At 48.9% G+C, this 13804-nt stretch overlaps 1 protein-coding gene across 2 annotated transcripts in view; it reads left to right on the forward strand.

The window, feature by feature from the left end:
* ESPN (espin) overlaps positions 1-13804 on the forward strand; it is a 257573-nt gene that overhangs the window by 39534 nt on the left and 204235 nt on the right. For both annotated transcript variants that reach the window (XM_040429692.1, XM_040429684.1), the window contains exon 2: positions 5933-6126. In XM_040429692.1, coding sequence (XP_040285626.1) covers positions 5933-6126 — 194 coding nt within the window. The remainder of the gene's footprint in view (positions 1-5932; positions 6127-13804) is intronic.

Below are 13804 nucleotides of genomic sequence, written 5' to 3' on the forward strand. Positions count from 1 at the left end.
TGATCAGCAGGATCACCTGTTGGGTCGGTTCGCTGTGGCGTTGCAAACCCTGCTTGAACGCACGGCTCATTTCGCTCCCGTTGCCGATGGGTCGGTTGTCGCTCCTGGGCCCGCTCCTACTGCCGCTCCGATTGTTGCGCCAGAGTCTACCCCGACACCTGTTGTTGCACCTGCGGTGTTTCGGGGTATGACCGGTTCTGTCCCTCTTCCACAGCGCTTTGGGGGAGAGCCAACTCAGTGCCGAGGTTTCCTTAACCAGGTGGGCATTTATTTCGAGTTGCTGCCACATGCCTTTCCCACTGAGAGATCAAAGGTGGGCTTCTTGATCTCGCTGCTCTCGGACAAGGCCTTGGCCTGGGCCAGCCCTTTATGGGAGAACAACAATCCGGTGGTTGCCGAGTTTTCCGGTTTTGTTGCTTCTCTTCGGAAGGTATTCGATGTGCCGGCTCGTGCTGCCTCTGCTGCGAAGCTCCTTATGTCCATCAGACAGGGTTCACGATCCGTAGCTGAATACGCCATTGAGTTTCGTACCCTGGCAGCAGAGGTGGGCTGGAATAATGAGGCTCTGGTCGCTGCTTTCTCTCATGGTCTCTCGGATGCCTTGAAGGATGAGGTTGCAGCTAAGGACCTACCAGTGGAGCTCGAGTCTCTTATTTCTTTCCTGATTTTGATTGACACCAGACTCAGGGAGAGACCTTCCTTTAAGGAGAGCCTGCGGAGGTTTTCTAACAGATTGGCGCCTACGTTTGCTGTCCCACCCGTGCCTCCCTCTCCTCCCATGCCTCCTGGGGATGACTTGTCTGGGGGTGAACCCATGCAGCTGGGGTTTGCTCGCCTGTCCGAGGGGGAGAGGGTACTCCGGAGATGCGAGGGCCGATGCATGTACTGTGGTCTCGGTGGGCATTTTCGGTTGGCATGTCCGAACCGTCCGGGAAACGCTCGCACCTGAGATCCTGTCGGGGGCAGATCTTGGGTGGAGTCTCCTCGTCCCCCGGTTTCCCGTGTTGACAAACCACTGATCACTGTTGTCCTCTCCTGGGTCGGGGGCTCGGTGACAACCCAGGCGTTGGTGGACTCTGGTGCTGGTGGTTTGTTCATTGATAATGTGTTCGCTGCCGCCAATTCCATTCCTCTGCAGGCTCGAGGTTCCCCACTGGCTCTTGAGGCGATAGACGGCAGACCCCTTCTGCCGCCACACGTGACTCATGAGACCCTTCCAGTGGGGTAGCCATTGGTGCCGTTCACAGAGAGTCGGTCTGCCTCCAGGTTATTTCGTCTCCACACTACTCGGTGGTCTTGGGGTACCCCTGGCTCCGGAAGCATAATCCGACTTTCGATTGGAGATCGGCCGAGATCCTCTCGTGGTCACCGCAGTGTGGGGCTAGTTGCATCCATGGGTCTGTCAAGTTGCTGTGTACTTCCTCGGACTCTCTGTTGCCTCCTGAATACGAGGAGTACCGGGATGTATTCGATAAGGTGCGCGCGGTTGCCCTACCTCCGCACCGCCCATACGATTGTGCCATAGAGTTACAATCTGGTGCCGTTCCTCCTCGTGGCAAAGTCTATCCACTGTCGGTAGCGGAGAATGAGGCCATGGAGGAGTACGTGAGGGAGGCGCTTTCACGCGGACACATTCGCAAATCCTCGTCCCCGGCAGGGGCTGGATTTTTCTTTGTGAAAAAGAAGGGCGGTGAGTTGAGGCCTTGCATCGATTACAGGGGTCTCAATCGCATCACGATCAAGAACGCTTACCCGATACCCTTGATTTCCGAGCTGTTCGATCGCCTTAAAGGGGCCACGGTCTTTACCAAACTCGACCTGAGGGCGGCATATAACCTGGTAAGGATCAAGGCGGGCGATGAGTGGAAGACCGCGTTTAACACCAGGACCGGTCATTATGAATCCTTGGTTATGCCCTTTGGGTTGTGCAATGCGCCCGCAGTCTTTCAGGAATTCATCAACGATGTTTTCCGTGACCTGTTGCAGCAGTGTGTGGTGGTCTATTTGGATGACATCTTGGTATATTCTGAATCCATGGAGGCCCACATTCTGGATGTCAGACGAGTGTTGCAACGGTTACGAGAGAACAAGCTGTTCGGTAAGCTTGAGAAATGCGAATTTCACCGATCCCAGGTAACCTTCTTAGGTTACATCATTTCCGCTGAGGGGTTCTCCATGGATCCTGAGAAGGTTTTGGCTGTCTTACAGTGGCCCCAGCCCAGTGGTCTTCGTTCCCTGCAGCGCTTTTTGGGCTTCGCCAATTATTATCGGAAGTTCATCAGGGACTTTTCCATGCTAGCCAAGCCTCTCACGGATCTGACCAGGAAGGGCAGTAATTCCCAGGTCTGGCCGCTCGAGGCCATCCGAGCTTTTGAGGCTCTAAAGTCCGCCTTTGTGTCGGCTCCGATTCTGTCGCATCCCAACCCTGGGTTGCCCTTTGTCCTCGAGGTGGACGCGTCTGAGACGGGAGTAGGCGCCCTTCTGTCTCAGCGTAGAACACCAGAGGGTCCTCTGCTTCCTTGTGGGTTTTACTCCCGGAAACTGTCTTCCGCGGAGTGCAACTATCAGATTGGTGACAGGGAGTTATTGGCCATCGTGCAGGCCCTTAAAGAATGGAGGCACTTGCTCGAGGGTTCGGTGGTTCCGGTCCTCATCCTGACGGACCACAAGAATCTGACCTACCTTTCTGAGGCCAAGAGATTGACACCACGTCAGGCCAGATGGGCTCTGTTCTTGTCACGTTTTAATTACGTGGTCTCCTACCTACCCGGTTCCAAGAACATCAGGGCGGATGCCTTATCACGGCAGTACTCCGAGCTGTCCAGGGAGGAGTCGATTCCGACTTCGGTCATACCTCCGAATCAGATCTTGGCCGCCATTCGCACCAGCCTGACCTCTCCCCTGGGTGAGCAGATTTTGGCGGCTCAATCTGGTGCTCCCTCTGGGAGACCCAACGGCAGATGTTTTGTGCCTGAGGAGTTGCGCACTCGGTTGTTGCGAACCTACCATAACTCCAAGACCGCGGGGCATCCTGGAAAGAATCAGCTGTCCTGGGCTGTTTCACGTCTGTTCTGGTGGCCTTCCCTACGTTCCGACATCGCCGCATATGTAGCGGCATGCTCCGTTTGTGCCCAGAGTAAGTCCCTTCGGCACCTTCCGTTGGGCCTTCTGCAACCCATAGCCACCGGGGAGCGCCCATGGTCACACCTGGGGATGGATTTCATTGTGGACCTCCCTGCATCCCGAGGCCATACGGTCATTCTCATGATTGTGGATCGGTTTTCCAAAATGTGCCACTGTGTTCCTCTCAAGAAGTTACCCTCTGCACAAGAGTTGGCCACGATTTTTGCCAGGGAGGTCTTCCGGTTGCACGGTTTGCCCAAGGAGATTGTGTCGGATCGGGGGAGTCAGTTTGTGTCCAGCTTCTGGCGCGCCTTTTGCTCCCAGTTGGGGATTCATCTCTCCTTCTCCTCGGCCTACCACCCTCAGTCCAATGGGGCCGCAGAACGATCCAATCAGGCCTTGGAGCAATTCCTTCGTTGCTATGTCTCCGATCACCAAGACAATTGGGTTGACCTCCTGCCTTGGGCTGAGTTTGCCAGGAACACGGCGGTGAACTCTTCCTCTGGGACGTCTCCCTTCATGGCCAATTATGGGTTCCAACCTGCCGTGTTACCGGAGGTATTCTCTCCCCAGGATATTCCGGCTGTGGAGGATCACCTTTCCGTCCTACGTGCTTCTTGGGTACTGATCCAGAAGTCCCTTGAGGTCTCTGCGCAGCGCCAGAGACTCCAGGCTGATCGCAGACGAGCGCCTGCTCCTTCCTACCAGGTCGGAGACCGTGTATGGTTGTCCACCCGCAACCTCAACCTTCGAGTGCCCACTCCCAAGCTGGCGCCTCGCTTTGTTGGTCCCTTCCGAGTGCTTCGCAGGGTAAACCCGGTAGCCTATGCCCTTGCGCTTCCTCCTGGCATGCGGATCTCCAACGTGTTTCATGTCTCCCTGTTGAAGCCACTGGTGTGTAATCGTTTCACTTCCTCGGTTCCTCGGCCTCGTCCGGTCCAAGTGGGTAATCGTGAGGAGTATGAGGTGAGCAATATCCTGGACTCACGCCTGGTCCGCGGTCGGGTGCAGTTTTTGGTCCATTGGCGTGGTTATGGTCCAGAGGAGCGTTCCTGGGTTCCCTCCGCAGATGTCCATGCTCCTGCCTTGCTCCGAGCCTTCCACGCACGCTTCCCTCAGAAACCGTTCTTTACTCCGCGGAGGAGGGGCCCTTGAGGGGGAGGTACTGTCATGGTCTTACCTTCTTGCTGTTCTCCTTCGTTTGACATGTGCTGGCGGCCATCTTGGTTTCTGGGTTTCTTGTAGCCTCCCACCCTGCGGCTCCTCCTTCCCACTGGGAGGAGCTGGATGCCCAGCTCATATATATAGGAGGTCTGTGGCTTCAGTTCCTTGCTTGGTCCTCCTGTGTTCACATGCTTCTAGACTGCTGCTGCTTCTGGTTCCTGATCCTGGTTTCGTCCGACTACCCTGCTGGTTCCTGTTCCTGGTTTCGTCCGACTACCCTGCTGGTTCCTGATCCTGGCTTCGTCTGACTACCCTGCTGGTTCCTGATCCTGGCTTCGTCTGACTACCCTTCTGGTTCCTGACCTCTGGCTTCGCAAAGACTCTGCTTCGGTTTCGCCATCCGTTTGGACTTTTGCTTTACAGCTTTATTTTCAATAAAGCCTTCTTATTTTCACTTATCCCTTGTTGTACGTCTGGTTCATGGTTCCGTGACAATAGTTGCACAAGGAAAAGACGATCTGTGCCTCTCCTCCTCTCTCTGCAGCCTGTCAGCATTTCCCCTACTGGTTCTCCCTCTCCTCCTCCACACTGACTGGTTCAGGGAGGGGCAACTTCTGTCTGGAATATCTCAGACTGTATAGCAGCTAGAGATATGAGCTGTTTTTTTTTTTAAGCTTAATACCTGCAGACCTCCTTGGATACTGAAAATTGCCTGCAAATAATGTAACTGGTAAAAATGAAATACTCACGCCAGCCTCCTGCTGGTAATACTGGCTAGGCTGGTGATTTAACAGCCAGGCGAAAAACCTAGGGAGGAGGGGAGGATGAGTGGCTTGAGTTCTAATGCTGAGCTACCAAATCCACAAGACACGAATATCTAACAACCATTAATAGTTAATCCACAGTATAAAACTGCACTAAGCAGATTTCGCTGTATACAGTTTTGTTTCTTCAACTCCCATACTGTACAGATCTTGAGTATATGATGCTTTCACTAGGGGGGCTAATATCAACCTAAATATAAGATACATACATTTTGCTCCATAGTGGTAGTAAGACATAACTGAAATGTATATGCAGAAGGTACAGAGGAACATTTATCAGTACTACAGGAATAACACTTTGTATCTCTATGGTATATTAGTATAATGTTTCAAATAAGTTAAACTGCAGGTTTCTTTGGAAAGCTTCTGTAGAGATAGGGACATTTTAAAGGGAATCTGTCAGCTACAAAACACCCCCCAAACTAGAGTAAGCAGTGTATAGTGTAAGTGGTGCTGAGTACGATTGTGAAATTGTTATCTTCATAATCACATGCATTCTGACACTGTGCTCTGACAAACCAGCAGTAAAATGCATTAAGAGGACTCCTCTTTGAGTCCTCTCCATTATATGCTAAGCTCAGGAGTCCTCTCGGTGCATCTTACTGCTGGTTAGTTGGAACACCGTATCGGAATTCAAGTGAGTATGAAGATAAAAATTACATAAACAGTCTCTGCCTCACACTATACTCCGCTCACTCTAGTTTGGGGGGTGTTTCGGAGCTGACAGATTCCCTTTGAGTCTAACTACATGCGTTTTGATCCTATTAATGTAAATTGCAGTAAGAATGCATTCAATAATACTTTTTTTTTCTGTGTTCCAGGACAGGGACAATTCTGGTGCCACTATTCTGCACTTAGCCGCCAGGTTTGGCCACCAAGAAATAATTGGATGGTTGTTACGATTTGGGACGAATGACGCAATGGTAGCAACAGATACTGGAGCACTCCCTGTACACTATGCAGCGGCCAAAGGAGATCTCCCTACATTGCAGCATCTCATAGAGTACTGTCCAGAGTAAGATACCAATGGGTTCCTACATGTCCTCCATAATTGTATCTGTTTGTATTTCCCCTGAGAACGTGTACCCCACACCAACTAGGTATAACATGTCATTCTGTCTGTTTGTGTGTTCATTGGATTTGTTCCAAGGGTTCCAATTAGTAATTTTTTACCGCCATTCAAGGAAAATCCATTCGCTACTAGTGATGAGCGGCAGGGGTCATATTCGAATTCGCGATATTTCACGAATATTTAGTAGAATATTCGCAAATTCGAATATTCGGTATATTCTACGATTTTTTTTTACTCGAAAAATCGACAAGGTAATAATCACGTAATATGCAAATTTTCGGAATGTGAAAAATGTTGGCCAATGAGTCATAGCACTATATCGAATATATTATTTTTTTCAAATATTCGTAATATTCTAAAACAAGAATATATAGCAATACAGCGAATATTCGAAAAAAACTAATGTAGAGCAATTTAGCTAACATAGTGCTATAATCTTGTTTGTCTAATAGTAATTTTTTTCTTATCTGAAGTACAGATTGGAAAAAAAATTCAACTATTGAAAAAAAAAGATTATAGCACTATATTAGCTAAATTGCTCTACATTCGTTTTTTTTCGAAAATTCGCTGTATTGCTATATATTCTTGTTTTAGAATATTACGAATATTCGAAAAAAACATGAATATAGAACAATTTAGCTAATATAGTGCTATAAGCTTTTTTTTTAATAGTTGAAATTTTTTTCCAATCTGAACTTCAGATGAAAAAAAAATTACAACTATTAGACAAAGAAGATTATAACACTATATTAACTATTTTGCTCTATATTCGTTTTTTTCGAATATTCGCTATATTGCTATATATTCTTGTTTTAGAATATTACGAATATTCAAAAAAACAAATATATTCGATATAGTGCTATATATTAGTTTTTTAGACTATTCATCATTTATCCCATTTAAAGTCATGATTCCTCCCTGCTTCTTGCTTGTGGGCCAATGAGTCATTGGCCCACATGCAAGAAGCAGGGAGGAATCATGTTTTTATTCGGCAATTGAAAAATCGCATTACGAAAATTCGCATTACGAAAATTTGCGTTCGAAGTACCTATATTCGCGATAAAAATGTCACGAGGGTGTCGAGGACCACGCCTGACTCCGTTATACCCGGGGTCAGGAAGTCGCAGCGGTTGGCTGCACGCTCTATTTAAGATAGGGCTGTTTTCCTTATGGTAGCTTTCTGGGTTTGCTTAGCAAACCCTTTTGGCTCACTCAGGGATCCGTAGCTCCTTCTCCTCAGCTGTTCCTTGTCCAGCACTCCCAGACCTCCTTATATTTCTCTCTCACACTTCTCTGGTTGCCAGAGATAGAGCTTCCTGCCTGGACATCTATTCTGACCTTCTGGAGCTGTGTTGCTGCGTTCGCTGGTAGTTGGTCCAGTACGCTACCCTCCAGATCCCTGTTGGACCTTTTTGGTTTATTGTGGTCGCCCACCTGGGTGTATGTGTTTGTATGTTTTGTCTGTCCTCTCCCTGGTGTTTCCCTCTTAGTGATAGTGGTGTGGACTAGCGATCCCACCGGCCTGTTCACTATCCAGGGCTCATATTAGGGAAAGCCAGGGTTTAGGCACGCGATCGCCGCACGGGTGAGGAACCCGTCTAGGGACGTCAGGGCAGTCAGGTGCCAGCCGCAAGGTGAGTTAGGGGTCACCACCTTTCCCTCTCCCTTGGGCAGGGCTTTCCCTGTTTTCCTCCCTGTGCGTGTCGTCGGTCATTACATTATCTCTGGCCATTATTTTGTGTAGGTAAAAAAATAATATTTTTTTTTTTACCTACTTAGAATCCAGTATGGATCAAATTGCTGCTCTGTCCAAACAATTTCATGGCCTGTCTTTGGAGGTGGTAGGATTGAAGGCGTCGGTCCTCCAGCAACAGCAGCAATTACAACTGACTGCAAGCCCAGCGGTTGCTACTGGTAACCAGGTTGTTGCGGAACCCAAGGTCCCTCTCCCTGACAGATTTTCTGGGGGAAGGGACAAGTTTTTGACATTCTGTGAGGCCTGTAAGTTATATTTTAAACTGCGCCCTTACTCCTCTGGTAATGAAGATCAGCGGGTGGGGGTTGTTATTTCCCTGCTGCAGGGGGATCCGCAGTCCTGGGCGTTCTCTTTACCTACTGATTCCCAGGCTCTTCGGTCAGTGGATGAGTTTTTTGGGGTCTTGGGTCTAATATATGATGACCCTGACCGAGTCGCCCTGGCTGAATCAAGATTACGGAGACTCTTACAAGGAGAGCGGCCGGTAGAGGAGTATTGCTCTGACTTCCGTAGGTGGGCTACGGATACCCAATGGAACGACCCGGCTCTCAGGAGTCAGTTCTGCTCTGGGTTATCCGAAAGGGTTAAGGATGCGCTTGCATTATATGAGACCCATTCCCATATTCGCTATTGATTCTGCTCCCCTGTCTCAGAGAAACCTCACGCACATGGTTCATAATTTACACCTTCGGGTAGGGGACCACCATAACGAGATGCTTTCAGGTTACGTTCTGGAGGGGCTTCCCACTCCGGTAGTGCTGGGTTTTCCCTGGTTGGTAGCGCACAATCCAGTGGTGGATTGGCAGGCCAGGGAGATATTGGAGTGGAGTGAGCAGTGCAGAGAAAATTGCTTAAATAGCAATTGCTTAGTCGCCTCCATAACTACCCTACCTACATTTATTTCGGACTTTGAGGATGTTTTTTCTGAAAAGGGTTGTCAGAAGTTACCACCTCATCGTCCTTATGATTGCCCGGTTAACCTTATTCCCGGCGCAAAATTACCCAAGACCAGGTTATATAATCTTTCGGGTCCAGAGAGACAAGCCATGAAAGATTATATCTCCGAGAGCTTGGCTAAGGGACACATCAGACCCTCTTCTTCACCCGTGGCTGCAGGGTTTTTCTTCGTTAAAAAGAAAGATGGGGGCCTGCGTCCTTGCTTAGATTTTCGCGAATTAAATCAGATAACCATCCGAGACCCATACCCTCTTCCTCTCATTCCTGACCTGTTTAATCAGATTGCGGGTGCTAGGTGGTTCTCCAAACTTGATCTTAGGGGTGCCTACAATCTGATTCGTATTAAGGAGGGGGATGAGTGGAAGACAGCGTTTAACACCCCTGAGGGGCATTATGAAAATCTAGTTATGCCTTTCGGTCTGACCAATGCTCCTGCCGTCTTTCAACATTTCGTTAATGACATTTTTAGTCATCTAATCGGCAGGTTTGTGGTAATATACCTAGATGATATTTTAATTTATTTGTCCGATCTGAAAACACATGAGGTGCATGTCAGACAAGTACTGCAGGTCCTACGGACGAATGAATTATATGCTAAAATTGAAAAATGTGTCTTCGCCGTTCAGGAGATACAATTCCTGGGTTATTTTTTATCTGCGTCAGGTTTCCGTATGGATCCTAGGAAGGTCCAGGCAATTTTAGATTGGGATCTTCCTGAGAACCTCAAAGCACTACAACGGTTCTTGGGCTTCGCGAATTTCTATAGGAAATTCATAAAAAATTATTCACTTATTGTAAAACCGCTTACTGACATGACTAGGAAGGGGACTGATTTTTCTAAATGGTCTGACGCCGCTAAAGTTGCTTTTTCCTCTCTAAAAGAGAGGTTTACCTCAGCACCTGTACTGGTCCAACCTGATGTCTCTCAGCCTTTTATTGTTGAAGTCGATGCGTCAGAGGTGGGAGTGGGGGCGGTGCTGTCTCAGGGTCCGTCTCCTGGCAAATGGCGTCCTTGTGCTTTCTTTTCTAAAAAACTATCTGCAGCAGAAAAGAACTACGATATTGGCAATAGGGAACTATTAGCTATTAAACTTGCGTTTGAGGAGTGGCGTCATTTCTTAGAGGGGGCAATCCACCCCGTCACTGTAATTACGGACCACAAAAACCTTCTGTACCTCGAATCAGCTAAGCGTCTCACCCCTAGACAGGCTAGGTGGTCGCTATTTTTTACCAGGTTTAACTTTGTGATTACCTATCGTCCTGGGGCAAAGAACACCAAGGCTGATGCACTATCTCGTTGTTTCCCTGGAGGGGGTAATGTGAGTGATCCGGTACCCATTCTTCAAAGAGGAGTGGTTGTTTCTGCGGTACACTCTGTTTTGGAGGGGAAGGTGTTAGAGGCCCAGGGGGACGCCCCGGTCTCTTGCCCCTCAGAGAAATTGTTTGTACCGTTGAACTTACGTTTCGAATTATTAAAGGAACATCATAATTCGGCACTTGCTGGGCACCCGGGTAGTAAAGCAACCTTGGAACTATTGTCTCGTCGTTTTTGGTGGCCAAGGTTGCGTCAGGATGTATTGGATTTTGTGTCTTCTTGTTCTACCTGTGCGCGCGCAAAAGTTTCACATACACGTCCTGCAGGGTCTCTATTACCACTCGTCATTCACCAATAGACCGTGGACACATCTGTCAATGGATTTTATCACTGAATCACCTTTGTCTGCGGGTAAAACAGTTATTTTGGTAGTAGTGGACAGGTTTAGCAAAATGGTACACTTCATTGCGTTACCCGCACTACCTAATGCTAAGACTCTTGCTCAGGTATTCGTCAGTGAAATCGTGAAGCTTCACGGGGTCCCCTCCGATGTTGTTTCGGATCGGGGTACCCAGTTTATTTCTAAATTTTGGAAAGCTTTTTGTTCTTGTTTGGGGGTACACTTGTCCTTTTCCTCTGCTTTCCATCCTCAGTCGAATGGACAGACTGAGCGTACCAACCAAAACCTTGAGACATATCTAAGATGTTTTGTGTCTGAAAACCAAGAGTTGTGGTCATCATATTTACCGTTAGCTGAGTTTGCCATAAATAATCGTCGTCAGGAATCCACTGGCAAGTCACCATTTCTTGGTGCATATGGTTTTCATCCCCAATTCTGTACTTTCAAAGAGGGGGGGTCTTCTGGGGTTCCCGAAGAGGAACGGTTTTCGTCATCTCTTTCATCGGTATGGCAGAAGGTGCAAGCTAACTTGAAAAATATGGGAGGTAAATACAAATGCCCCTCAGGGCCCCCGGGCAAAATAAATCAAGGGCCCCCTTACAGGCCCCACCCATGTTCTGCTGCAAGCCCCACCCTTGTCCCGCCTCCATGCCCCGCCTCCAGCCACACCCTACACAATCTTTAATAAGATTTCAAAGTTAAAGTGACACAAAAGGCACCCAGACCACTTCAGCTCATTGATGTGGTCTGGGTACAGTGTCCCTTTTGCAAATCGAGCTGCAATGTTCTAGAGAAACTGCATTGTTTACGTTCCAGCAATAAGTCGGCCTCTAGTCGCTGGCAGCCACCTGAGGGCTTCCTGGAGTAAAACAGACCTTTGGTCTGGTATCTGACGCTGGACGTCCTCACACTCTGCATGATGACCTCCAGGGTCAGATTTTTTCCCATAGGAAAGCATTGATTCAATGCTTTCATATGGGGTGATCTAATCTCAGCGTCCATTAGTGAGCCTCTGTTAGAAGCAGTGTGGGCATAACTACTGTGAAGGGGGCACATATCTGGGCATAACTACTGTGAAAGGGGTGGAGGCCCTTCACAGTAGTTATTAATCCCTTTCAGCAGTCCCCCTTCAGTGAATGGGGGACTGCTGAAAGGGGTTAATAACTACTGTGAAGGGCCTAGCCGCCTGGGCAACCCCACAGATCATCCCCCCACCCACCTTGTACTTGTTCCACTGATCCGCTACTTGCGGGCTACATGGGCATGAGTTCAGTCACTTCGGTATGCAATCCCATCCTGCGGCGCGTGATCCGTGACCTACAGCGGCGGTTCTTGCGGGATCACGCGCTGCAGGACGGGATTGCGCACCGAAGTGACAACTCATTCCCGCGCAGCCCACAAGTAGCGAAACAATTACAAGAAGGGTGGGGAATAGCAAAATTAAAAAATATTTTGAACCAAAAGGTGTTATGGGGACTCTGTGGATGGCGCACTGTTATGGGGGCTCTGTGGATGGCACTGTTATGGTGGCTCTGTGGAGGGCACTGTTATGGGGGCTCTGTGGATGGCACTGTTATGGGGGCTCTGTGGATGGCACTGTTATGGGGCTCTGTGGATGGCACTGTTGTGGGGGCTCTGTGGATGGCACTGTTGTGGGGGGGGGGGATCTGTGGGTGACACATATATAGCACCTTATGCTATATATGTGTCATCCACAGATCCCCCCCCCCATAACAGTGTCCCTGTGAGTGAATAATCCCCAATACAGGGTCTGGGGGCCGGCATCTGGTGTTGTAATGGCAGCGGGGCCCGGGGCAGTCACTGTATTCTATTACACCGGGCCCCGCTCACTGTAATACTAATATTCATATGTGAACAACTTGAAATCCTCTGCGATCCTCTCCCTCTCTGTACTCACAAACTCAGTAGCAGGCAGGCCGGGCGGCAGCGCAACTCACTGACGTCACGCGCCTGCTCCTCCTACTTAATTCATAAGTAGCATTCTACGGTTTTATCTCTGGCGAAAAAAACTGAAGATTTGCCTGAATGCCGGATTCAGCATTTTTCCCCCTAGGAATGTATTAGTGCCGTATCCGGCATTCAAAATACCGGAATGCCGGATCCATCCTTCCGGTTGAACCGTGCGATTTTCACGCATGGTTGCTAGGATGAAAGTCTATTCACTGTATTACTTTCCCTTATAACAACATGGTTATAAGGGGAAATAATAGCATTCTTTAATGCAGAATGCGTAGTAGAAGGTCAATATAATAAACATTGGTGGCGCAGTGCGTCCCCCCCCATCATAATAAACATTGGTGGCGCAGTGCGCCCCCCCTCCCTAGTATAATAAACATATAAACATTGGTGGCGCAGTGCCCCCCCCAACACCCCAGTATAATAAACATTGGTGGCGCAGTGCGTCCCCCCCAACATAATAAACATTGGTGGCGCAGTGCGCCCCCCCTCCCTAGTATAATAAACATATAAACATTGGTGGCGCAGTGCGCCCCCCCCCAACATCCCAGTATAATAAACATTGGTGGCGCAGTACGCCCCCCTCCCTAGTATAATAAACATATAAACATTGGTGGCGCAGTGCGCCCCCCCCAACACCCCAGTATAATAAACATTGGTGGCGCAGTGCGCCCCCCCCAACATAATAAACATTGGTGGCGCAGTGCGCCCCCCCTCCCTAGTATAATAAACATATAAACATTGGTGGCGCAGTGCGCCCCCCCCAACACCCCAGTATAATAAACATTGGTGGCGCAGTGCGCCCCCCTCCCTAGTATAATAAATATATAAACATTGGTGGGCAGTGCCAATGAGGGTTAAAAAAAGAAATAAAATTAACTCACCTCCTCCAATTGATCGCGTAGCAGCCGGTCTCCTGTTCTTTCTTCAGGACCTGTCAAAGGACCTGTGGTGACATCACTGAGCTGATCACATGATACATCACATGATCCATCACCATGGTAATGGACCATGTGATGGAGCTCAGTAACGTCACCACAGGTCCTGAAGAAAGAACAGGAGACCGGAAGCTACGTGATCAATTGGAGGAGGTGAGTTAATTTTTATTTATTTATTTTAACCCTCATTGGCATTGCCCACTGCGCCACCAATGTTTATTATACTTGGGGGGGGGGGCGCCGCACTCAATGTTTATTATACTGGGGGGGGGGGCGCC

The sequence above is a fragment of the Bufo bufo genome, chromosome 1 (assembly GCF_905171765.1).
Source record: "Bufo bufo chromosome 1, aBufBuf1.1, whole genome shotgun sequence".
Classification (NCBI taxonomy): Eukaryota; Metazoa; Chordata; class Amphibia; order Anura; family Bufonidae; genus Bufo; species Bufo bufo.